Below are 25,711 nucleotides of genomic sequence, written 5' to 3'. Positions count from 1 at the left end.
CAAGGAAAAGCGTATGGTCCACTCTGCCTCGGCTCTAGTTTTCATGACTCCGAGCACCAGAGCCGTCCCCGCAGCCCCAATTAAAAGTATCTAGTTAGAGGGATATGCATTTCCAGGACAAATTCCTCAAGGTAGGTAAACCATACCTGAACAAATCCGGGTAGATTTTATGAAATCCAAGGTGAGAGGCATCGTGACAGCTTTCAGAGCCCAGAAAAGAGGTGCTTTGCTCCTTTTAATTTTGACAACGTGCACGACATCCCAGAGAATTGCCTGATTTTCCGTAGGACCGAATTGGATCCAAACCCTATTTTCACTTTTGGAGAATGTGCTTTGCACTTGACATTCTGGGGAGCAGTTTAGTCCTTTGGAATCTTTTGTATCTCTTTGAAATATAGGAATTTTCAGTTCTTCTGATGATAGTTCCTTATAAATAATGCCCTGGTGTTCTAAATTGGAGTGGAGGTCTTGGTGTCCCAAGGGTGGAAAGAGGCTGTTTCATTTCTTCTTTTAAAAGGAGCTCTTCAGAACGGAAGTGTTTCTAACTTCTCAACTGCAGTTAATGCCACACTTAAGAAAGATTATAATACCACCTTTCACTGTAAATTATGTACCAGTGGGACATAACTGTGACTTTGGATGCTTATTAGATCATTTAAGGACACTCAACCCCTTCATTCATTTATTTGTCTCTTTTAAAATCTTCCCAACAAAAGCAAATTATTTTACAGCTGGTTTATAATTGAACTGAAACTCATCTTTAACGCTGCTTGTGCAGCTCTTAGTGACATATCTTGCCTTACTGTACTCTGAAATACAACCATCTTGTTGAACCAGCATCCAAGGACTGCTTAAATTATGAAGCTGTTCACTGCCAGACAGGAAGATAACCAAGAATTCTACCAGAGCACAAAAGAAGCTGGGTTAGCATATGGAATCCCTGTCAGTTTACCTTTCCTCTTTGAATTCCAAAAATAATACCTCAAAGACTGTACTTTACATTTCCAAATATTCCACATCTGTAGAAATCTTTAGTGCACTGTACATGTTGGAATCAGTCAAGAAATTCTACCCTCAGAAATATAAAAACCAATTCGTAGTATAAGATACAGATTTTCTCTAAATACGGTCAGTTCTCCTCCCAACTTCATGTGTCCCATTTCCCAGCTGTTCAGGTTTAATGCAATGTCTGCTAATGAACAAATAAAATAAATATACAGTAAGGCAAAAAAGGAGCACACCACTTAAATATTCTTTTTTTGCCTCAAACCCAAAAGTCAGTAAATAATAAGTGTGGTCCCCAGCCAATCTTTGCTTTGATAATTCTTGATTACTTCTTTCAAGCAGAGGCCCCACCTCCAGCATCCAGCCAATCCAGGTGGGAAGGGAAAGTAGTCTGGGCAAAGGCAAGAGGAGAGTGATGGTCACTGACCGAGCTGAGGGAAAGTGTGTCTTGTCACACTCCCATTATAAACACAGGCCTCATCCCAGAGTCACTGATATGCCCGGAGCTGCCACACCAGTATTCCACTGGCATTCTGTTTCCCATTGCTCTTTGCTGCTAAACTGCTTTTGCTCAGCAAAGCTCTTCAGCAGACAGGATCACTGCATGTGAGGAAACGTGACAAGAAATTAAAAATCTTTGAAGGGGCTATTTTTCTTCCTCCAGTGACCTATACATGAAAAATTAATAACAGTTATCCTGGTTATTAGCTATGACCTGAAACATAGCTTCATATCATGTATTCTGAAAAAAGCACTAACCCAATTCCTCTTTGTCGTGACTAACAGAATATTAATGGCTGAAAAGCCTTCTCCAGATCTCAGTAATTGTGCTTTGAAGGAGAGGTAAGGAAGTGGGATGTACATCCTTTTTGCATCCTGGGTATAACACAGAATACACTCTTGGTTAGCTATGTGTAGGCTCAATGTTAGTTGTGTGATTTGGCTAAACATGGGTGTGGCACCACTGTTCCCAATATTGTCTTACTGTCTTTGGTTCATGTCTCTGAACATGTCCAGAGGGGCACAATGAGGAGAGTAAAGATTTGAAATCCACACTCTAGAAGAAAGGGTGGAAATCGATTCTATTTATCCCAGAAAAGGGATGATTTAAAGGGGACCGGTGACTGCTCTCAAATATTTGAAGAACTAGCGCACTGTTCTGTATGGCCCCAGATAGTAATGCTACGAGAGATATATCCAGACCAATGTAAGCAATAACTACAAACAGGAGGGGGCTGCCTGGAGGCCATGAGGTCCTCAACCTAGGGGACTTCAAGGGGAAGCTTGTGATTGCTGCTCAGATGTTATCGAGATAAGTGTCTTCCCTCTAAGACTCCTGCAACCTAAGGTAATATCAAGTGACTTAGATGACCTGTAGGCAACTGACCCAACACTTGCACCATGTGCCCATGGGAAAGGGCACAAAGAGTCTGCTGGGATCAAGTGGAAAGTGCTCTCTTGCACTTCATTTGGACAATTTTCATGACAAGGTAGGAAGTTTTTTTTAGGAGCTTCTTAGAGAAAATGGGGTAAGAGCCCAGCTGGTAGGGTATGGGAGGCCATAGGTGGGAAAAATTCAGAGACAGAGATGGAGTGATTGGGTAATATGTATATTAAATCAGCTTGCTTGAATAGAGAGCATGGTTCAAGATTGAGAGGAGTCAGGGACAACTGGGTCATCAATAAATAACGGATCTACATAAAAGGATAGAAAAGCTAACCATTTTAGTGTCAAGTTATTAATCCCATGAATAACCATAGCTGCCCTCAGCCCCATCCCGCAGAGTGGTGCCATCACCAACTCTAAGTGCCTCTTCCTGGTGCTGAGAATAGAAAAGGTGAGTATGACGGGATTGGATATGCTCCCTGAGTCTGGATTCAGTACATGTCTCTTCACTGGCTTTCAGATGATTACTCGAGAGTTCAATATACTCTGAAATTCATTCTACTGTATATGTCCTTTCCCTTAGTTTTCAGGGCAACAAGTATTTTAAATATAATGAATTAATTATTATTACTTGGTGAAAAACACATTTCCAAGCAAATTCTTGTTAAAAATATTTTACTGAAATAAATATAGTTGTAAATTCTCTCCCTAAAAGAAGCCCATATCAGTTTGTGGTGCTGTGCAATTGTCTTTCAAATTTTTCCATTAAACTAAAAGACTGATTCCCCCCTGAGATCATTATAATGTAAATCATTTCTGAGCAAGGAAATGATCACACATGCCAAATTACCCAAACCATTTGAAGTTTAGGTAGAAGAAAATTGGAATGTATTATTATTGGAAACACAGAGCCTTAACTCCATAAGTAGCCATTTCTTTTCTCTGAAAATCTGCTTTACACTTTTCTGTAAAAAAGAAAAAAAGGAAAAGAAAAAAATTTCCCCCAAGGATAAGTCTAAAGCCTGAAAAGCTAATTTTAATATGTTCAGAAATGAAAATGAGACTGGGTTGGCAGTATTAAGCTGAAATGCTCCACCAATGCCCTTGCTCTGAGCTCTTCAAATAGAATCCCGTTCTGCACACATGTGCTCCACTGAGCATGCACAGAATAGCATTTGGATAGGATAAGGATGTGTTCAACCCAGAGGAACATGCTAACAGACTCACACCAGAAAAATATTCCCAGGAACACTCTCTGGCCACCAAAACAAAATTATTTTTTCAATGAGAAGAAAGTTCCTTGGTTTTGGACATAGAATACTACCATCAGGCCATCTGTATTTCCTAAATTATTACTATCAAACTGAGCTCTAAGAAGGCCCCTATTGGTAAAACATCTGTCTCTGACCAGATAACCCTACTGCATACAACCACCTATTGTTCAACAAAAGAGAAAGGAATGATTTTAGTAATTTAGAGGAACTACCTCTAAATTACTCTAAATGTTAGAACCACATCAAGTAATTGATATGTCCTTACTCTGGGATAATAGTGATCTTCATGCCAGACCCGACTATCTGAAAATAAAGACATTTTTGCCACAAATGCACCTCACCACTGCCCATGGTCTGTTTATTGTTAGAGAACCAGAGATGTTCAAGGGCATCCCTAGGGTGTCATCTTAATGCAGAAACAAAGGTAAGGCTCCTTCCCTGATTACTTGTTCAGCCCTATCTTCCTCTCCTATTCAAAGAGCAAGTCTTGAGTGTGCTGGTATAGAAAAACCATCTCGTCCATTTAGAAACGGAAAAAATAAGAGACAAAAGGGAAAATATGGAACAGCAAAGAGTTGGTCAAAATCATCACCTCCTAAATAGAAACTCTTTAAGAGGCCATTGTTGTACAGGTAGTAACATCCAAGGGAGCTGGAGAGGGTGAAGTATTAATCTCCTCTTGGTCATCAATGGGTAAAATTTACCTCTAAGATTTCTAAATTCAACTCTAAAGATATTTAATTAAACGGAAACTTCCAATACTTTCTCTACCACTAAAAATTGGGAGAAGAGAAAACAATTGTCTGTGATATTTGAAGTATCCTCTGGTCATGTGTTCCGACCTGCCGAGAATTCCCTCCCAGTCTCAAACCACATTGGCAACTATGGGGTGGATGAGGCTTTGTGAAAATGCATTCGTAAGGCAGGTCTTGGGGAAAACTGTGCACAGCAGGTGGCAGATTTCTGATCTCTAGTTTGCATTGATCTTACATTTAGACACAGATTCAGAAGAACAGACAGTCCCTTTTCCAGTGCCTTCGGAAAGATTGCCGCTCCGTAGAATGAGTCCTTTCTCCTCCACCCTTAATCTACAACCCAGCTTCCCCAGGAGATCCTACTTTGATTTCCGATCCTCACCCCATCAGCTGAGCTTGCATTCCTCTTTACAGTCTCTCAATGCACCGGGTGAGCTGAGCTCGTCTGACCTTTCCTCTTGATCTCTGTGCCTTGAAGGCATCTCTGAATACCTGTTTCGTTCTTGGCGTCCATGTGCGTGCAGAGGGTGATGAGCTAGTCTCTATGTCTGTGGCCTGCTTCCGGTATGAGGAGCATTTGGATGATGGAGCTTTGTGGCATTCTTGTGTGTGTGGTGTGAGGACCAACCACCAAGCTGTGGTCAATGTATATAATGGTGTCGGAAAGTGATGAGTGAAGTTGTTCTTTTTGCACAAGCTGGTACCACCATGGGAAACCTGCTCTGTCATCACATGCAATAGCATAGCACGTGCAGGTGCTGGCTGAGTGGAGGCTGTGGCCTTAGTATGGAGGTTTGCAACCCTGCTGTATCCAGGAAACCAGCTGTGTCTGGGAGACTGGATCAGTGCATCCAGCCTGGAGTGGTCTGATTAAACATAGACTCAAGAGATCTTTATTGAAAAAATAAAAGTAAAAAACTTGCCAGCAGCAGAATGCATCATACAAAGCAGACACACCAGAGAGCAGAAAGTGAAAGTATTTCCTGCCGAAGCCTGTGCTCACTGGTCAGACAGTCGGGGTCATGGCTGATTTTTTTTCTAAGCAAAGGGGTGGAACCGCCACCAGCTAAATCAGAAACCCTCAACTAGCCTAAGGCCCAAAGATGGGAGTCACTGAAAACTCTGGCCTCCCGAAGTTTCCCACAGCCAAGAGGGTTGTGACACGGCTTCAGGCTGATTTCAGAAAGCTGGACTAGTGATACTATGCCATGAATTCTGTCTAGCCAATAGAATCTTAAAATATCTAAACTGCAGTCCTATTTGATCTCTTCAGGACTATATTGTAATCAGGGATACACATGATGCACATTTCACATTTCCAAAGGTTTCTTTTGTTTGTTATTTTATTCTGTTTGCTCATCCCACATCCTGGAATGAAGAAGGCCACAGCATGACAGTGCAAAAAGGATGCAGGGACTTCAAGCTCTCTTTAAAATGACATTTTTCTTTGTGTTTTTGTGTTTCTTACTGTTTTTCTGTGCGCTATTGGCTTTTAAACATGCTTTGTTATGGAAGCCTTTTGTGTCTAATGTACTGAAATATTGTTATAGTCTTTGTAATGTATATTGTCTCAAGAATAAAATATGTGGGTTTGGGGATATCTGATGGCTGTATTTGACACCATTGTTCTAGTTGTATCGTTGAAACTTAAATGTACGATGGTGTGTTTAAAGTCGTGTAAAAAAGATTTCAGAAAACTTGTTTTGAAAAAGACTTGCACAAGGCATGATTCATTTAAAAAATTTAAAAGCCCTATTCAGATTCTACAGATTTATTTCCAAAGCTGGATATCAGATTCAGTTTTAAAACTCCAGGTGTTCTATACTCACTAAGGTCTAACCTGTGAATAGGAATTGAAGTGATACTTGATACAAACTAAACATAAGTATTCAGCCATGAGTTGGAGAAAACGATTATTCTGCGTATCAATTCATCCCAGAGAAGAAAAAAACCAAAAGTAAGATCATAATCTTTACATTTTGTTTTTAATTCAATCATTAGTCCTTTCTAAGGTGCTTTCTTAATTCTTCTAAAATTCTTTTAACTCAGTGTATTATCCTTTATTTAGCACATAAGGGCCTTACTGAATTGAAAAAACATTAAATGATCCTTTCTAGGAGATACCCTGGTGCTCATCAAAAACACATTTCCTAGATCAGTCACTGACAGCACTTGAAATTGTAGTTCACACACCTTTGAACATTTTAAGACGACTGCTTCATCCACCCTGATGAAACTTCTCATGGAGTAGGTAAGGGTATGTTAGGGAAAGAGGGAGATGGTTGCAAAAGTCACACAAGTGATTCCAATACATCTCTGAGGTCACTCCCACCCCCTTCCCCCCTTAGGTGAAAAGGATTCATGTAGTAAAATAATCCAAGAAAGAGATGAGGTCATTTTCATATTTATGACATTTAATTCATGTCATTATTAATAATTACCAGATGTATGTATTAGCATAGGGATTACATTACACATTTAGTTATATAATTATCATGTGGCTTGAGCCTAAGTCACAGCAAAGGCCTCTGGGCATAACCAGAGTTAGAAGTACATGGAATAGTGATGTAGAATGGAGTTTTATCAAGATTCAGGGATTTCTCCATTTCAGTTGGATGAATTTTTCTCATTTTCTTCTGAATATGGAAACTTTAGTGGAAAAGATTAAACTTGGAAGATGATGAAAATTTAAGCTGTACAGTTTAGAAACAATTGGAGGAGACTTTATTAAATAAAATTAAAAAAAAAAAAAAAAAAGGTGTACTAGTCATTTTGAAAGAGCAGAGAGGCAATTTTTACCCAGGCAAGTAAACTAATACAGAAAGGGCTTTGGTTTTTCATGAATCAGGCCTCTGGTGACTCTCTTCAGCTGGTGCTTTTTACATGTATACAAATAATTTTTATTGACCTGGTTGTTGTTTCATAGCTTTGATGTGTAGTATCTCTTTATAGGATGCAATTTTGAGACACAATCTGCACCTTACTCTCAATTAGGCAAGTATACCTATTGTAATTGTTCTCTTTTACTTATGTGCTTGGTATGCTCCACTCTCTTCACAAAATAAATGGTGGCAGCTTATTCTATGTCAATAAAATTGTCTAATTGTCATTCAAATCCCATTATAGCAGTTTCTCACTGCTACAGAAAAATGAGTCTGTATTTTTAAATTTTATGCCTCAGAGAAGATTACTTTTCCTCCAGATTTCTTGTACATCAATGCAAAGCACTCTTTATAAGCAGAGCACTTGTGGGCAAAGGTACTAATCAGACCGAAACAGTGTTAAACTGAGTAGTGTATGCAGTTTTAAACTGAGCCCTTTTTTGGTATTAGTCTATCAAAAGAGACATGTTTTCTTATCAATGTCAATTTTGCTTCCTATTTCTTTCTCCCATGCCTTTCACTTGGAATGACAACAGTTGATATTAAAAAGCTGTTGGCAGGTATGGAATAACCTTATTCTGTTACAAATAGCAAAGACCAAAGTGCATGTGTGGTGGCTCACGGATCTGAAAAATCAGCAATTTCGTCTGTCCAGAGCAAGTTCTGGGCAGGTGACATTTAGAACTCGGGCACAGCGCTGCGTACAAAGACGTCATTCCATCTACACCTAAGGTCCAAAACGTTTTACACGGTAGTTTTAGGAGCAACACGGAAACTGCATTTGTGGTGAAGGAAGCAACCTGTCTTACATCCAAGTCACAATCACTCATGAAAATTAGTTTCTGTTCCTGATAGCTTCGAAGCTTTTGAGCTTTCACTAACACTGAGGAAATTTTCAAAACGAGTAGATATGAGCACTTCCGCAGAAGGGATATTTCCTTGTTTCACTGAGTGTGTTTTATCCCTCCTCCATCTAGGACTCTAGCTCCTAGCCTCCCCGTCTCAGGGTTACACAGGAGGCATCTTAGCGCATCCCTCTCCCCTTATGTCTCTGGTGTACTGTTCTGCCAGTCACCAGGTGAAGGGGCTTGCACCTTCCAAAATCGATGCCACTGCTCTCCCAGATCACCCGGCTGGGAGTGCAGGCTGAGCCGGGTAACCCCTGCTGAATTTCAGGTCGTGTGTCCTCCATCTGCTTCTGGGCGCAGAGAGCCCTAGCTCCCAGGAAGTGCCCCCTGTCTGCTCACTCACAGCCCCTTCTGGCCCTGGACACCTCCTTCCCGCATGGAAGCATGCAAACGGGACAAGACGCTCCTCTCCGGCCCAGGCGTGCGTTATGGCGTGAGCTCAGTGGGTCCGTCTCAGTAACCACCCTCCCTTCTGTTGTTCCCAGTGGCCTGGTTTGCTTTTGACCCTGGCTCGGCGCACTCTGACATCATCTTCTCCAATGACAACCTGACTGTGACCTGCAGTAGCTACGATGACCGGGTGGTGCTGGGGAAGACTGGCTTCTCCAAAGGTGTCCATTACTGGGAGCTCACGGTGGATCGCTATGACAACCACCCAGACCCTGCCTTTGGTGTGGCTCGCGCCAACGTGATGAAGGATGTGATGTTAGGAAAGGACGACAAAGCCTGGGCGATGTATGTGGACAATAACCGGAGCTGGTTCATGCACAACAACTCGCACACCAACAGGTACCCCGCAGCCCCTACCCCCCAGCCACGCCTGCTTCACGTTGGCTTCCGGTCGAGAACGAGAGCCCAAGTTCAGAGACCTGTTAAACAGACAACGTGAAGAAAGACAGGCAGGCGATGTTTACGAAGTAGAAGTCCTACTGCTCTTGGCTGAGTCCATCCTGGAGTTTTATTTTATGTTATTTGCATAATGACAGAGACATGAGTACTTTCCTAGGTCCCTCATTGCTACGTTCCACCCAGGGCTGGAAACTATGAATCCTCATGCATATGTATTATAGAAAAACATTCCAGGATTCTAAAATCCAGACTTACAACTTAACCAGAGAAGCACTGTTGGACAAGACACTTAGTTTTTCTGAACATCGGTTTCCAAGTCCACCAATTAGGAAAATCATGTTTTTCCATGCATAAATGTTCCCACGATTACATGAATCATGCAAAAATGCCTCCCATCCACCTGAAAATAGAAGCCACTGTTCTTCTTATTATGATTATTATCAATGCCACTTCTCAGAATAGTAGCCATTCATTAAACTAAGTCGTATGGATGCCAATTTGGATAGTTTCATACTTGAAGAACTCTCTTATTATCGTATGGACTCAGAGTACCCAGTTTGCTGGGGAAAGAGAACAGAGGTAAAGGTTTTCCTTTAACACCAAAATATAGGCAAGTAGAATTTGACCCATGCTATCATATTTTTTCTAGACCTCCTTTTTCATTTGGTTTGTGTTTTCTTCCTCAAATGTATTTGTCACAAGTTTCCTAGGTAGAGAAGTGTCTTTTATGGATCCAGGTCCACCTTATTCTCGAAGATTTCCCCAGGATACATTCTCATTGGTGTCTCTGGGAAAAAAAACAAAAATACAGTTGTATTCAGTTGGATCACAAGGAAAGTGAGTCAGGCAGTGGTAGGCAGTGGACTCCACTGTCTCAGCTTTTTCTGTATGCTCATCACTGCCCCTTTGCTAGCCAGTAGGACTCCTAGGGCCTTCACTGCCTGTTCCCTTGGATAGTTTCTATACATCTGCGTTCAGTGTGTATTATTCACCATCACTTGAAGTGAGCACACATGCCATTCCAGCCTGATATCAAATCCTACTAGATGTATATAAACCATTGTCTTCAGTAATTCACATTTGGGGGGACCCTCTGTCACCAGATCCCTGATGCCATGTACCACGCTTACTTTTCCCTTTTAGCTTCTTTATTTTGGAGTGAAGGAGTGAGTAATAACACAACTGCCACACTACGCAGAGAAACACTTTCTTAAGGCAGAGCACATCTGCTTGCGTGCAAACTGCATGTCACCAGTGCCTTCATTGCTGAAGCTGTGAATTTCCAAGATGAAATTGATACCCCTGTGTTTTAACCACTATGTGCAGTCTGTGTTCTGCGAGCCGGGGGAAGAGCAACACTCTAACATTTCTGTGCTCTGCTGAGATGAGGCTGAAGTTCAGTATTGCTAGCTCTCAAAGAGGAGGAAAAAGACAAATCTGATCACCCATGCTTAATGGCTTTTGTGAAACCATCAATGGAAGCGTAAGACACAATTCGTGGTCAAATGACAGTCACTCCACCTCCTACAGTATAATTAATTATTTCACCTTACAGAGAGGAGATTCCTCTTCTTCGGTGTTGCCATTTTATGAAGAGCCTCCAACTTCTCCATTCAAATTCAGCATGCCCCAAATTACCATCTTTCTGGAATGAGCTTTTCTGTTTCATGGAGAGCATAAGGGCCCAAATCCAATTATTCATGCATGTGTTTTAGGTTCAGCTTAAGTGCTTCTTTGACTTTCAAATTAAATCATTTTGTATTTAATGATGTTTAATGCACACCATATGTGCAAAGCGTGAGACCCAGCTCTAGGCAGAGCTCTGATAGCCCAAAGGCTACTTTTTGCTCTTGGCCTTTGATGCTTTGTTTTCTGCCAGGCAACTGCGTGTAGAGACCCTGTATGAAGGAGTTCACTCTCAGTAACGGCAGAGCAGCGCGGTGAACCTATACATTCTCAACAGGGGAGTGAAAATTGGTTTTCCAGGGAGCGAGCAAAAGATCTTACTTTTTATATATATAAAGCACAGATATACGTACAGCCCATCAGCAGATGCACAGTATATCTGTGGTATTAAAATTGTAAGTGAGATGGGGCAATTAGGGGGAAAAATGTTTTAAAAGGCTCCTGGGGTGGGGATGAGGAACAATACTTTTAAACAAGTTAAAAAATACTGGTTCAACCATACAAAACAGGAAGCTTCTAGAATGATGACAGGCAAGTGAAACCCCATGTTTTCTTTTCCCACAGAACTGAGGGAGGGATCACAAAGGGGGCCACGATCGGGGTCCTCCTAGACTTAAATAGAAAAAACGTGACATTTTTTATCAACGATGATCAGCAAGGTCCCATCGCGTTTGAGAACGTGGAAGGGCTGTTCTTCCCGGCAGTCAGCCTGAACAGGAACGTGCAGGTGAGCTGCAGACTCTGCTTCTGAGGCTGCCCGCGGGCAGCGAACTCAGCCCCTGCCCACCGAAGGCCCAGACCGAGACGCGGAGGAAGGGGGGGCGCCGGGTGGGATGGACGTGACAAGTGAGATGATTCCAGACCGGCGTAAGCCCCTCGGTTATATTTAGACACAATCTAGTCAACAGCAGGTGGGAAACTGGGATTCTCTGCGTGGCTGGCTAATGACTGTCCCTCTGAGAGCTAGATTCCTCTAGTAGAAAGGAAACTCTTGAATCAGCTGGCATGAAAACAAATGAAATGACTGATGCAAAGCACCGGGAGTGCCTGAGAAGTGAAGGTGTGAGCCTAAAGTGCTAGCACGATGCTCAGAAATTTGGGGCGTTTTCTCTGCACTCTTACCAGTTCTGTCAGGCGCTTCGGGGACAGAAAACACATACTGATGATTTACTGTAAATAAAAACAAGTTCTTCTCATTCGTTCATTCAACAAATGTCTGTTGAGTGCCTTTAATATGTCAGGCACTATTGAAGTATTATGAGTATTGTTGTTTACCAGTGAAAACAAGACAAAAATCTTTCCCTCTTAGGGCTCACATTCTAGTTATAGGAGACAGACAGTGAATAATGAGCACAACTGCTATGTTAATTATATAGTATGTTAGAAGGCGATATCCAGGGGAGAGAAGACTGAGGGAAGGGTAAGGGACCAAGAGTGCCGGGGTTGGGAGGGCAGTGGCCGTCTTAAGCAGCGTCATCAGCATAGGTGGGCCTTATTGTAGTCACAGGTGAGCTGAGCCTTGAAGCGGGTGAGGGAGTGAGCTGTGTGGGGCTTTCCAGGCAGAGGGAACAGCCAGGACAAAGTTTCTAAGGCACGAGGGGCCTCACTTAAGCAAGGAAGGGCCAGGAGGTGGCAACTGGGGCAGATGAGGGGCTGTGGGAGAGAAGATCAGAGCCACGCGGGAGGGTGTGCCCTGCCAGCCTCTGCCGGGACGGGAGCTTTCACTTCCATCCTGAGCTAGAACTCATCATCAACTGTGACCCTCATTCAGCAAATGGCTGTCTTACGATAGGATAGATAGTGCTTGAGAATCAAAACACTGCTGGTGATTTTTGCTCTATATAAAACCACGTCTTGGGAGCTCTTTAAAAAATCCATTGTTGTTTATCAGTATGTGCAGTAGAACTGATTGCAAGCCAGTGACCTCTGCCCTTCTGTCTTGCTGCAACTAGATGGGTTTTTCTGGACGGCTGAAATCTAATCAATCAGAGTTCAGCCTCTACATTGGACAAAAGAAAGCTATGGATTTCCCTAGAAGTGTGTCTTAGAAAACCCTCATTCAAAGTTTTCCACATTTTCACTTCCCTTGCAAAGAATATTGTACTCGATGCTCTTTAGGGGTTTCCAGGATGTTCTGAGTATCTTTAGAGAAAGACTCTTGGGCTGGGGAAGACAGGGACAAGACAAGAAGGGGAGAGATGACAGACAGCAGTGCATGAAATGGTTCTAGCCTGGTCCGTGCAGCTGAAGTATGAGGTTGGACAAAATTCAGTGAAATACTAAATAAGTGCCCACGTTTCTTCATACCTGGCAATCCTGTAGTCCATCCCTAAATGAAAGGCTTATCCTAACTGCAATAACTAGTGGACAAATAATAGGGGAAGGGTTGTCTGCGCATCTGCTTTCTGTCCATGGACATGGCAGTGATCACTGCCGTGTGGCCAACAGGCTTCTCTACCTTCAGATCAATGCCTGTGTCTTCAGTCATAGGAACACAATCTCCCCAGAATCCTTTGAAGAAGCAAGTGGCTGCGAACCATATTATCAAGTGTCTCCAAGAGTGGGGAGCCCAGCATGGTGGCCAGGTTCTTAGCACAGGCTGAACTCTACTAGAATTCTCTTTAATGCCTGCCAGAATAGATGTTACAGAAAACCGAACAGATCCCCTTTTGAGTGAGGAACAGACCCGCTGTGCTCTGGGGAAGGGGTGCAGGGGGGGATCCTGCAGTGCCTTCGGGACTCACAGTCTCTTCCCACAGGTCACGCTTCACACGGGGCTCCCAGTCCCCGACTGCTACTCCAGCAGAGCATCAATAGCCTAAAGATGTGCTGTGGAGGCGCCAGCTGCCTGTTCTTACCTCCACCTGAAAGCAACAGCAAGAAGCTCAGCCAGAGCTGGAGGGAGAGGGAGGAGGAGAGAGATGCTGGTCCTCACACCCCGCAGCCCCCCTTTCCCTCCACCCTCTCTACTGCTGTAAAGCCTGCTTTCTCTTCCACGTTCAGCAATTCTAACCAACGGAAGACCTAGACAGCCCACCATGTCACTTTGTTTCCACAGCCAGATTTTGCTTTTATTTACATTATTTTTTGTATGTAGGTGAGTTATCTTTTCTTTCTCCTTTGATCATGTCATTGGTGACTTCCTGAACTGGTACTGCCAAGAGAAAATTCTCCTGATAACTTTTTTCTTAAACTTTCTGTCAAAGAGGTAGGTAGTAGGGAGAGGTAAGGAAGAATGAGCTGAATTTGGGGCTTGCCGTTTAGAATGTTCTTGCCCTGTGACCTCTCGTGCAGCGTTAGCTCTGCAAAGCTAGTCTTTTCAGCAAAGAAAAGTTTTACTATCCACTGAAGCACAAAAATATCAGCAACCCGACTACACAAAGACAAAGGGGTAGGCTCACAGGACAGCTAGGTCATTAGGACAGGCCAGAAACCCTGGTCACTGAATGAAATTGGAAGGTCTCTAAATATAGGCAGGGCAGGGGACTTCATGATTTGTACAAGTTTTTAATTGAAAACCGATTCTGGACCAGGCACTGTTCTAGACAATGGAGACAGAGTGGTGAATACACAGGTGTGGTCTCTGCCCTCCTGGAGCTTATATTGTCCTAGGAGAACAAACCAAAAATAAAATTATTACAAATGGTTATTAGTGTTAGGAAGGAAATAAACAAGGGCCAAACAGGCTCATTGGTAAGATCTTTCAGATCCCCTAGAATGATGCTAAAAATCCATACATTCTGGGGCTTCCCTGGTGGCGCAGTGGTTGAGAGTACGCCTGCTGAGGCAAGGGACACGGGTTCGTGCCCCGGTCCGGGAAGATCCCACATGCCGCGGAGCGGCTGGGCCCGTGAGCCATGGCCGCTGAGCCTGTGTGTCCGGAGCCTGTGCTCCGCAACGGGAGAGGCCACAACAGTGAGAGGCCCACGTACCGCAAAAAAAAAAAATCCATACATTCTGGCCATAGCACCAGAAACATACCAACTCAATGCCTTTTCAGCTGTGCTATTTTAATTATGGTACCTGCTGCCATTCACCACAGAGTCCTTTTTTGGTAGAAATGATGTCAGCATTCTTATTTGTTAATACTGCGATGATACTAAGCCTTAAAAATAAATGTGAAAAAAAATTAATGACCAGAAGGAGGAGGACTCATTGTCCATAACGGAGGATCTTAAGTTGCAGTTCACAGCATTCACATTCTCAGGATTAATGCGCTTGTCTCCGTGTAGACTCACTATCTGTGCCTGTTACAAATGAACAATCCATCCTCTCTGCTGCCATTCACAACCCAACTTTCTGGAATTGTTCAAATAATGTTTGGGAGGAAGTGAAATTGTAGGTCATTGCTATGATGGATAGCAGAAGAATAAGCTTATTACTTTCATGTAGAGATAGACTTATATAAGCTACCCTTCAGATCCTTTTGTTTGACATGAAGTTTTAGAAAATGTAGCACCTAGAAAGAGGTTCTGGTTAGTTGTCTAAATATTTGCCAGGGAGCCAAGAAATTCACCATGAAAAAAAAAAACCAAGAATAACAAAAGGGAAGAGGTAGGATGGGAAAGCTAACAAAGTTTGGGCAAAAAGTAATATATGTAAATAGCTACTAATTTACTTTTGGGCTTACTTTATTTACATTATTTCTATCAGCTGTGGTGTTTTTCTAGTTAAGTGTACCTGATTTATTGAATGGGTGCTATCCTATTTGTGTCCACCTTGGTTTTTCTTGGCTACAGAAACATTCTGTTGCAGGCCAACACTAATTTGATATATGATTTATTCTCCAATGAGACTCGATGGCTGGGCCATAGTTATGGCTGTAGACTCATAGTTACTCTTGTTCCTTATTAAATTCATCCTGCTAATTAGATTTCTAGTGACCGGTAACACGTAGTTTACACAGAATTGCAGTTATAGATGCATACAGCTACTGTACTAGAACAGATGGATATTTCTGGTGTGCCAATAAATGATTTTTATGAGAGAACATCCTATGTGTCTTTAGAATTTCTTAGTTTTTGCCTTTTGGGGACAATTCCCCTTTGTCAGGGCAAAGTGTTATTGGAAGGTCCCGCAGAGCTCGGGAAAACACCTGCCCTTCATTCCATCTCCTCAGGAGCCTTGCACTGTCGCTTAGTGGTGCTGACCTCCTGAATCTTAACTTAGTATGAAACATTAACAGTGAGATGCTGTTGAGGGTCTGCCTCCAAACACTGGGGACTTACCTTAACCTGCTCCTAGAAGCTCCACAAACTTGTACTGCAAGATACAGTGTCACTGACTTTTTCTAACCTGGTTCCTTCACCACTTCTTGGAGTGGCTAAGCAATACGATTGTTTTTAAATAATTACAACAACTAGCCTTTTCAAATGAACAGCCTTGGTTTTATATTAAAAGGAAAACATGACCTAAAAGCATATCGAAAGCACGGGTTAAATCCATTTCACCTGCCTTCCCTAATCTAGGTTGTTTTGGAACTCGGCTCGCGGCCTAAACTATAAGATGTTTGCGGGAGTGGTTTTCCAGGAACTTGGCGTCAGCTGTGTCTAATTCCAGCTGAGATGATTAAGACTGGATCGGATGACCAACCCCTCAACTGGGCATGCGTGAGTGTCCTCTCGGTGACCTTTTGAAGGCGCCGAGGCCTGTAATTAGTTACAGCTGGGCAGAAGGACATTTACCGCACCTTTTTCCAATCACTTTTCCCCATGGCCCCCACGCGCCCCACGCGCCCCATACCTCAGACCAACCCGCTTCCTTATGCAGTTATCCCATAAATACCCCAGCCCCTTGCCTTGGGTGGGGATGCGGGTTTGAGATTTGTTCCCTCCTCTGTTTGCTTTGCTTGAAACCTCAGCATCCCAGCGTTTTGGTACGCTGTGCCATGGGCAAAACAAACCTGGTTCAGGGCTTCCCTGGTGTTTCAGTGGTTAAGAATCCGCCTGCCAATTCAGGGGACACGGGTTCGAGCCCTGGTCCGGGAAGATCCCATATGCCGCGGAGCAACTAAGCCCGTGCACCACAACTACTGAGCCTGTGCTCTAGAGCCCGTGCGCCACAACTACTAAAGCCCATGTGCCACAACTACTGAAGCCCCGTGCCACAATTACTGAAGCCCGCGCACCGCAGCAAAGAGTAGTCCCTGCTTGACACAACTAGAGAAAGCCCATGCGCAGCAACAAAGATCCAACGCAGCCAAAAATAAATAAATTAATTAATTATTTTAAAAAACCTGGTTCAGTAACAATATGATCCAGGTTGTAACCTGAGTGGAACCTCAGGCAGTTGTTAGGAGCTGCTGCTCTGTGTCCATCCAGGTTTCTGCACTCTTCTTTCCTCACCACCTACCCTGATATTTTGTTCTTTTTTCTCTATTGGTCCCATCTTCTGGTTTTCTTCTCTTCTTTTGCTACCTAATGGAACACCTTAGCCATGTTTTCCTCTTCCCGTGGTGTTGAGGTTAATAGAACTTCTGATCCCCCTCGAATTTCCTCATAGTAGTGACTAAGTGATTTGCAAGAAATCACCCTATTTTCTGGAAATGATATCCTCTTTTTCTGCCTCTATGTGTGCATTCATCTTTTGCCCATCTATTCAACTCACTGATAAGAAAGGAGGTCTTGCCATTGAATCAGAGCTTCTGATTATGGAGCAAAGAAACTATGGTAATTAAAGAAGTTCTTAGGTCACACTACCTTATAAGTTATATGAACATGCTAAAAGACATCTGCGTATATTCTTCAACTATATGAGCCAGCTACTTCCACCGAGACTGGTGTTTAGGGAACCTTGGGTCTGACATAATACATCACACATAGCTGAGGCTACTTAAATCGCGTCTTTCTCTGAAGAACCAGTTTTTGGGATACATACAGAATTGAGGGTATCGAATAGGAATGAACAGTGGAAGCACCTAATTAAATACACAGAAACATCAGCCTGGTCATTTGGACTTATTATCAGCTCCACTCTGCCCCAGCTGTGCTAGGGAAAGCTGAAGGTACAGAATTAGATAAAATAATTAGATAGTGGCAGTGGTTGCATAACCTTGTAAATATATTTTAAATCACTGAGCTGTACACTCTAAAGGGTGAGGGGCCATGTTGGACATGACCAGATCTCTCCTTACAGCCTCTATCAAACTACTTAATAGTCTGTTCCTATTTCCCCAAACCTGTCCTCTGAAATAAAGCCTAAGGCAGAGAGGGAGCTGTATCGAGGACCGAGGCGCTGACCTTCTGGCTCTACCTTTACTTGCTCTTCCCATATTCCCTTAGTCAGTGGAAGGGCTTTGGTTTGCTTCCTCTTCCTGTGTGTTGAAGACTGCCTCTACATTTTGTCCTTGGCCTTCCTATCATGGACTTTAACCAGCCCCTTTCCTGAGGGTCATAGTGGTGGAGAGAGTAGAAAACCTGGCTACCATTAAGGAAGCAATTCAAAATAGCTCTTACATATCCCCGGTGGGTATGAATCTTGCTCACATCTTTTTTCCTTCTCCCACCAGGTAGAAATAAACATTCAACGTGAAATCTAAAAGGGCTAATATACATATATATATATATTTTTTTGGGGGGGTGGTACGTGGGCCTCTCACTGTTGTGGCCTCTCCCGTTGCCGGACGCGCAGGCTCAGCGGCCATGGCTCACGGGCCCAGCCGCTCCGCGGCACGTGGGATCTTCCCGGACCGGGGCACGAACCTATGTCCCCTGCATCGGCAGGCGGACTCTCAACTATTGCGCCACCAGGGAAGCCCTCTGCTCAAGATTTGATTCCAGAAAGACAGTGTCTGGCTTGGCTTCGGTCCAGTGTCTGCCTCTTAGCTGACGTCAGGACCTAGAACCCCAACTACTGCATCCGATCTGTGTGCTGTTTCCAGAAAGGTAGGGGACGCGTGCTGGCAGCCAAATGAACAAAGCAAAGGGACAGGTTCTATCTACGTCATGTTTTGAATGAATGAATGCTGCTTACGTCTGTGCCTTCAGTTTCTGAGATGCAGGGGGGTGGTTTTGGGGGGGAGCGGTGTGTGTTTACAAAAGCAAATGTTTTAGAAATGGTAGGAAGCGAGGAGGCTCAATTTCAATCTCTGCAGGGAATGAACAGTGAGGGGGGATGTTCTCTTCAGTACTGACTTTATATCTCAAGATACTAAATGCTCACAACTTACTTAGCTCAGAAAACAACAGAGCTTCTATAACTCAGTCGAAACTGGGACCACAGCCAATTTTACCTAATAGAAATTTCCAAGCAATGAACACAGAAATCGCTGCCTCTAAGCTACTCAGAACTGAGCTGGGAATTTTTTCTCATGGCATAAAGAGTCACAGAGTCGATTTTTAAAAATTATTCTTTGGGTCCTGCTCATCTGAAAATCTGCCTCAACATGAGCTGTAAAGTCACAAAAACCAGTTTCCCAGCCCAGATCAACCACTTATTAGATATAAGCTTAGACACGTTAATTAACCTCCATCAGCCTTAGTTTGTGATAAACTGGAGATAATAATGCCTACACCATAGGGTGATTGTAAAGACTGAGTTAGAAAATATGTTGCATGCCTAATACAGCACCTCTTTGGGATTCCTCTTGATTAAGCTCTTGTTGGTCCTTGCCATGAGAATGCTCTGCATACAATTAAAGAATACATTGCTAGGGGCTTCCCTGGTGGTGCAGTGGTTGAGAGTCTGCCTGCCGATGCAGGGGATACAAGTTCGTGCCCCAGTCTGGGAGGATCCCACATGCCGCGGAGCAGCTGGGCCCATGAGCCATGGCCGCTGGGCCTGTGCATCCAGAGCCTGTGCTCCGCAATGGGAGAGGCCACAACAGTGAGAGGCCCACGTACCGCAAAAAAAAAAAAAAAAAAAAAAGTATAGGTAATGACTCACCTGGTAATTTAATTTCCCGGGGGGGGGGCGGTCACTGTATCAGGTGTCCCCCAAGACCAACCTCATGTTCAGTGATTTGCTAGAAGGACTCACAGGACTAAGAGGTAGTTATACTCCCAGGTACAGTTTATTGAAATGAAAGGATACAAAACGAAACCATCAAAGGGAACAGGCGCATGGGGCAAAGCCTGGAGGAAACCAGGCAGAAGCTTTCCAGAGTCCTCTCCCAGTGGAGTCACACAGGGGGCACCTAATTCCTCCCATGGCACCGTGTGGCAATACTTGCAAAGTGTGTCTGCCAGGGAAGTTCACTGGCCTCATTGTCGAGCTTTTTATTGGAGGCTGACCACATAGAGACCCTCTGCCAAACACGTGTCAAAATTTGACTCCCAGAAGGAAGCAGGTGTTCAGCATGAACATATTGTTTGCACAGTCTAGACACAGTGAACTGTCCTTATCATTAGGGAATGGTGGGAAAACTCCTGAAATCCAAGTTCCCAGATGCTAGACAAGGGCCAACCTTGCAAGCAGGGCTTGCTAAGAACAGGTGTCTCAGGGCTGCTGTGTCAACTCTTTTCTGCACAGTCTCGCAGAGGCCCCTCTCCCCAATCCCCATCGCCTCTGATCTTGGACTTGTTCCGGATTCTGTTGGGTAAGCTCAAGTCTTGGAAACCCTGTAAGAGATCTCAGGATCTCTGGTTTTATTCAGTTTTGCCATTAGTATATAAGAAGCTTTCAAAAACATGTTACATAAATGAGTCATGTAAAAAGAAAAAAATTGGATAATTTAAAACCTGAAAGAAAATACTCTGAAGTATATTAACAAAGGAAAATGCTATTACATGAGAGTTTTGTTGTATTTTTATATGCCTTCCAAATTTTCTAGAATAAACACATACTATTTCTATAATTAAAAAACAAGTAGAAATAAATGTTATTTTCCAACAAATCTGAGTGTTGGTCCTGTAGATGAGATGCAGAATCTTCAGGGATGGGCCCAGATCCACTGGATAACTTTGACCTCAGGGATATTTTTGGCCACAGGCATTCTGGGTGAGGCCCACATCACAAAGCATTTGTCCTTTGGGACCCAAACTTAGTGTTGTTCTCTTCCATTCAGTCTTCATAAATAAACTGGGAAAATACAATGGTCAACACTTAAAGCAGATTTGTCAACTGATAAACTAAAAGTTAAAAATCAGAAGATCCACTGATGTTTCTCAGCTTCCAGTGGCAAATGCTACAAACTATAGTGATGCAATCAACTTTTAGCGATCTCCACTGATGGATGGAAACAATTTTTTAAAAATTTTTAATTACTTTCCAAGCATATCTTCCTAAGGTTAATATTAAAACTTAGCTTGTAGGAGGAGGAATCCTAAACACATTCTAGGTAGCAGTGGGAAACGATCCTAAATGTTTTTCAGTTTGGCATCAGCCATACAACAGTTTACATTGTTACCACTTATTATAACCTATGATAACCAGCAAGGATTCAACATTAAGTACCCAATTTGTCAGTACCCGGCTACTCTGAGTAATGCCAACTCTTTATTTCCCCCCTCGTAGTTGAACTTAGTTTCTTCATCACTTCAGTCCCTTTACAGCAAGAGAACTGTACATCTATAGCTAAACTACATTTTCCACAACAGGAAGAAAAAATGTCATTAAAACTATAGATCAGATCTAGCAATTATATTCCCAACAGAAATGGGGGGCCCATGTGCAGTAAAAACATGTACCAATATCTTTATGGCAGCTTTGTTCATAATTACCAAAAACTGGATACAACCCAAATGTCCATCAACAGTGGATAAATAAAAAATGGGTAACTAAAAAAAGGGATAAAATTGTGCTACATTCATATAACGGAACACTATACAACAATGAAAAGCTATGAAGTTTGACAAGAACACAAAACATACAGACATAATGTTGAGTAAAAGAAGTCAGGCAAAATAGAGATGCACTGTATAATTAATTCCATTTATGCAAAGTTTAAAACAGGCAAAAGTAATTTGCAATATTGGAAATCAGGGTAGTGATTACCCTGAGAGAGGGAGACAGGGAAGGGGCACAAGAGAGACTTCCGAGCTGCTCGTAACATCCTGTACCTCAGTCTTGGCGGAGTTTGCACAAGTTATTCATTTGTAAAAATTCACTGTGATAAAAACTTAAGATTTATACACCTGTCTGTATACTTTACTGCTATAAAAATACTACTCATGGGGACTTCCCTGGCAGTCCAGTGGTTAAGCCTCTGCGCTTCCAATGCAGGGGCACGGGTTTGATCCCTGGTCAGGGAACTAAGATCCCACATGCTGCATGGCGTGGCCACAAATAAATAAATAGATAGATAAAATTGTAAAAAATAAATATTAACCAAAAAGGAGGGTTTTACAAAGAGCTTATACATCAAAAACAGACATAGTTATTATGGTTCTTTTAGTAAATGTTCAATAACTCTAAGAACCTGACCAACAGTATATATGTAACGCCTATTTCTCCAGATTTTATGCGTCTTTGAGTCGGAGGAATCTCTTTAACTCTAGCGCAAATGTCTGGGTTTTGCTCCCATTTTCCATAGCAAACCTCCATGCCCTGTGCACCAAGTCGTGTATTTCTGGGAGCCTCCCTGTGCTCCCAGTCATGCTGGCAATTCCTCTGCCCATTGAGCCAAGTGCTTCCTCCAGACCTTCTAAGCTGTGCAGGAGTGAAGCACAAGAGACTGATTCACCTGCTCAGGTGGGATGTTAAAACAGTGTTTCTTGGATCTGAGTATTTTTTATAAAGCTCAGTGAGAAAACTCTTCCAGTTTTTACTGACGGCCTTCTACGTGCTCGTGGAAATCATGTGTCTAGATACTTAGACCAGGGTATCAAGAAACTGCTACAGTGCCCCAATCAGACTTACTGCTCCCCTCTGACAACTAAGGTTTCTTGCTGGCTCAAGCTCATCAGCAGATTCCTTCTACCCTTAGGGTGAATTCTTGCCCAGGAAACTCCTCAGCCTCCACCAGCCTCCCACAGCTGGACGTGCCCTCACCCCAGCAACGGAAAGGGCATGACTTCTCTCCCCATGATTCCAACCTCCCCTGGGTGTATTGATGTCACTCAGGCCTGTCTCACCAGTTCACAGATGTGCTCAGACAGGCCTGAAAACCTGTGATAGACCCCAGATAAACCAGTGTAGCAATCCCTCTACTCTGCTACTTTAGTACCTGCAAACTCAGATGCTTGACTCATATGGGAGCCCAAGCCACCAGTACACCCAACTCTGAGTGTGTTCTAAATCTAGCATAAGAATGTTAAGATTCTTAAAGACGCAGACGTAGAGCATGGACCTGAGGACACGGGGAGGGGGAAGGGTAAGCTGGGACGAAGTGAGAGAGTGGCATGGACATATAGACACTACCAAATGTAAAATAGATAGCTAGTGGGAAGTAGCTGCATAGTACAGGGAGATCAGCTCGGTGCTTTGTGACCACCTAGAGGGGTGGGATAGGGAGGGTGGGAGGGAGACGCAAGAGGGAGGGGATATGGGGATGTATGTATATGTATAGCTGATTCACTTTGTTATACAGCAGAAACTTGCACAACAATGTAAAGCAATTATACTTCCATAAAGATGTTTTAAAAAATGTAAAAAAAAAAAGAATGTTAAGATTCTTAACAAAATGTTAAAATCTTCTTTTTTAAAAAGACTTCTTCAATGTTCTGTGTGAGAATAAATTATTTCTTTAGATGTCAATACATCTACATCTAAGATTTTGAAAGGGAGAAAGTGCCATCTATTTTATGCTCTGGCTAGAGGGATGAAAATAATCAATTTTGATTCATCTTCTTCAGAATACAGGTAATTTTTGTTTGTTTGTTTTTCATTTATTTTATTTAAGTATAGTTGACTTACAATGTTGTGTTAATTTCTGCTGTACAGCAAAGTGATTCAGTTACACACACACACACACACACATATATATGTATATACATTCTTTTTCATCAGAATATAGGTAATTTTTTCAGAGTGTTTTGGTGCATAAATATCTGGAACAAAGCAAGAGAAATAAAGCAATAATTAAAATTGCAATCACATCCTTTGCTGAACCACTCGATGGCCTGAGATGTTGAGTTCAAATAGCAAATTCCTCCACCTGCTGGTATAAGCTTACTCTGCAGTTCTCACACTTAAATCTCAAAAATATAAAATGATGATTTGTCATGAAAATTATGGGTGGAGTGAAACTTCATGTTTTCATCTTAAACTGGAAATGTACTGTGATATATAAGAAATAGCACTTCCAAGAAGAAAGAGAAACAGCTGTTGTCATTTGGCTTCAAGATGAATATAAGATGCTCTTTCTTTCCTGTGAACTGAGCACTTAAGTTCTGGGCTAACTGTTTTTTCCTTCAGCATATTCTGCCTTGTATTTTCATGTGAGTGTGGTGCCTTAACCTAGTTTAAAAGTTCTTGGTAAGGCAGAGACCGTGGCCTGTATTTTTTGTACCATTAGCAGTGAGCACAGTTCCTTGCATACAATGGGTGCTCATTCAATGATTGATTTGTTGACTTTCCAAGTTGGTCCATTCTTCCAGTTCCTTCTTTCACCAGGAACATGACCAAAGGGGAGTCCTCTATAGTCTTTGTTGTAAAATGACCACTCCCACAATATACTTAAGTATAAAGGGGAGAGGGGAAGCAGATAAAGAGAGGGAGTGAGTTCCCAGGAAACCAGGGACTGGGGAAACAATGTGTCTGGCTACTTTGTCATCAGTTTGGTTCACTGATGTGTCCCAAGGGCCCAGCAAAAGGCTGGACACATAGTAGTTTCTTAACAAATATGTTTGAAATAAATCAATAAATTAAAACATTGAATTTGAAAAACAGAGATAGGCTATGCTATGCGAAACTATGCTGAATGAACTCTAGCACAAACAACCAGAAATGCAAAAAGAAAAGCCCGACATTTGTGCATGAGATCAGCTTTTAATACATCATCCAGACTCCCAGGCTTCATCCTTGAAAAAATTAAATGAAAAGGAAGCTATTTTTTCTCTGTAATATGTTTTAAGCTGATAAATGTTACCTCAAATCTAAGCATCCTATTGGTTAGAGCTTTAAAGATGGATGATTAACAGCTCAGAGAAGTTAAAGTGTTTGCATTTGAGAACCTGGTGTTTGTGATTCCTTCAGTTTACTCCTTAAGAGAACAAAATTCTAAAGAACAGTAATATTTGTATGGCAGCTATATGTTTTATAGGTAGTCCCTGTAATAAATCTATTACGCACAAAGAACAAGTCAAAATGTGGACCAACTATGGTCAGCACGACAAAGGCCCTGAGACAAGGTGGCAGGGAGGCTGTCTCTAGTGCCTGTTGCATCTTGATTATCTGCTGAAACCCTAGGCTTAGCACACTTCTCACTTCCCTTCCTCTGTCAGGATTTGTTCATATCTCTTTGCAAAACTTTCCCAGAATTTATCTCCTATAAATGTTATTCATTCCCATAACAAGGTGAAAACTTTTTCTGAAACGTGAGTCTTGTTGCATTAGTAATAATGCCAGAGGGTAAAGCAGGTACAAACAGTACGAAAACTCAGGTGTGTACGAAATGCAGCTTTATTTTTTATATATAATTTGAATTTCTAATTGGAACACTCATTCCTCCAGGAAAGGGAAAATGTGATCTCACTTAATTGGCCCATTCACTCCAAGCACCAGTGGCAGGGGATTGGGGGTGGGAAGCCCAGGCCTTGACAAGTCTCCCCCTGGGTATTTTCTGAGTCAGCCTCCGGCATCCGGTCTTCACCCAAGGGCTGCCCCACGCCTCCCTGGGGATGGGGAGTCTCTGTGACCGGTGTCTAACCCCTGACTACTGACAGCCTCCTCCCTGAGGTCCTGCTACTTCCCCTGGATCTTCCAGGCAAGCAGGGCCACACCCCAGGCTGCTCCCTGGGGTTTCTGCTGCCTCCCCAGGGAGGCAGGCTCCCTCCAGGCTCCTTGCTCCAATATCAGTGACATCTCTACTCCCCTCACACCCACTGTGATAGCTTCTCACTCCTGTGAGTCTTCTCAGACCCTTGGC

At 42.8% G+C, this 25,711-nt stretch overlaps 1 protein-coding gene across 2 annotated transcripts in view; it reads left to right on the top strand.

Annotated features, from left to right (window-relative positions):
• TRIM9 (tripartite motif containing 9) overlaps window positions 1-15,689 on the top strand; it is a 103,811-nt gene extending 88,122 nt beyond the window's left edge. For both annotated transcript variants that reach the window (XM_081229070.1, XM_081229069.1), the window contains exons 8-10: window positions 8,697-9,000; window positions 11,311-11,473; window positions 13,506-15,689. In XM_081229070.1, coding sequence (XP_081085196.1) covers window positions 8,697-9,000; window positions 11,311-11,473; window positions 13,506-13,568 — 530 coding nt within the window. In that variant the 3' untranslated portion in view covers window positions 13,569-15,689. The remainder of the gene's footprint in view (window positions 1-8,696; window positions 9,001-11,310; window positions 11,474-13,505) is intronic.
• The last annotated feature ends 10,022 nt before the right edge of the window (window positions 15,690-25,711 follow it).

Source organism: Mesoplodon bidens (genome assembly GCF_964165515.1).
Source record: "Mesoplodon bidens genome assembly, chromosome: 3".
Classification (NCBI taxonomy): domain Eukaryota; kingdom Metazoa; phylum Chordata; class Mammalia; order Artiodactyla; family Ziphiidae; genus Mesoplodon; species Mesoplodon bidens.
Note: the sequence above shows the minus strand (reverse complement) of the source record. Positions and strands in the feature narration are given on the sequence as shown.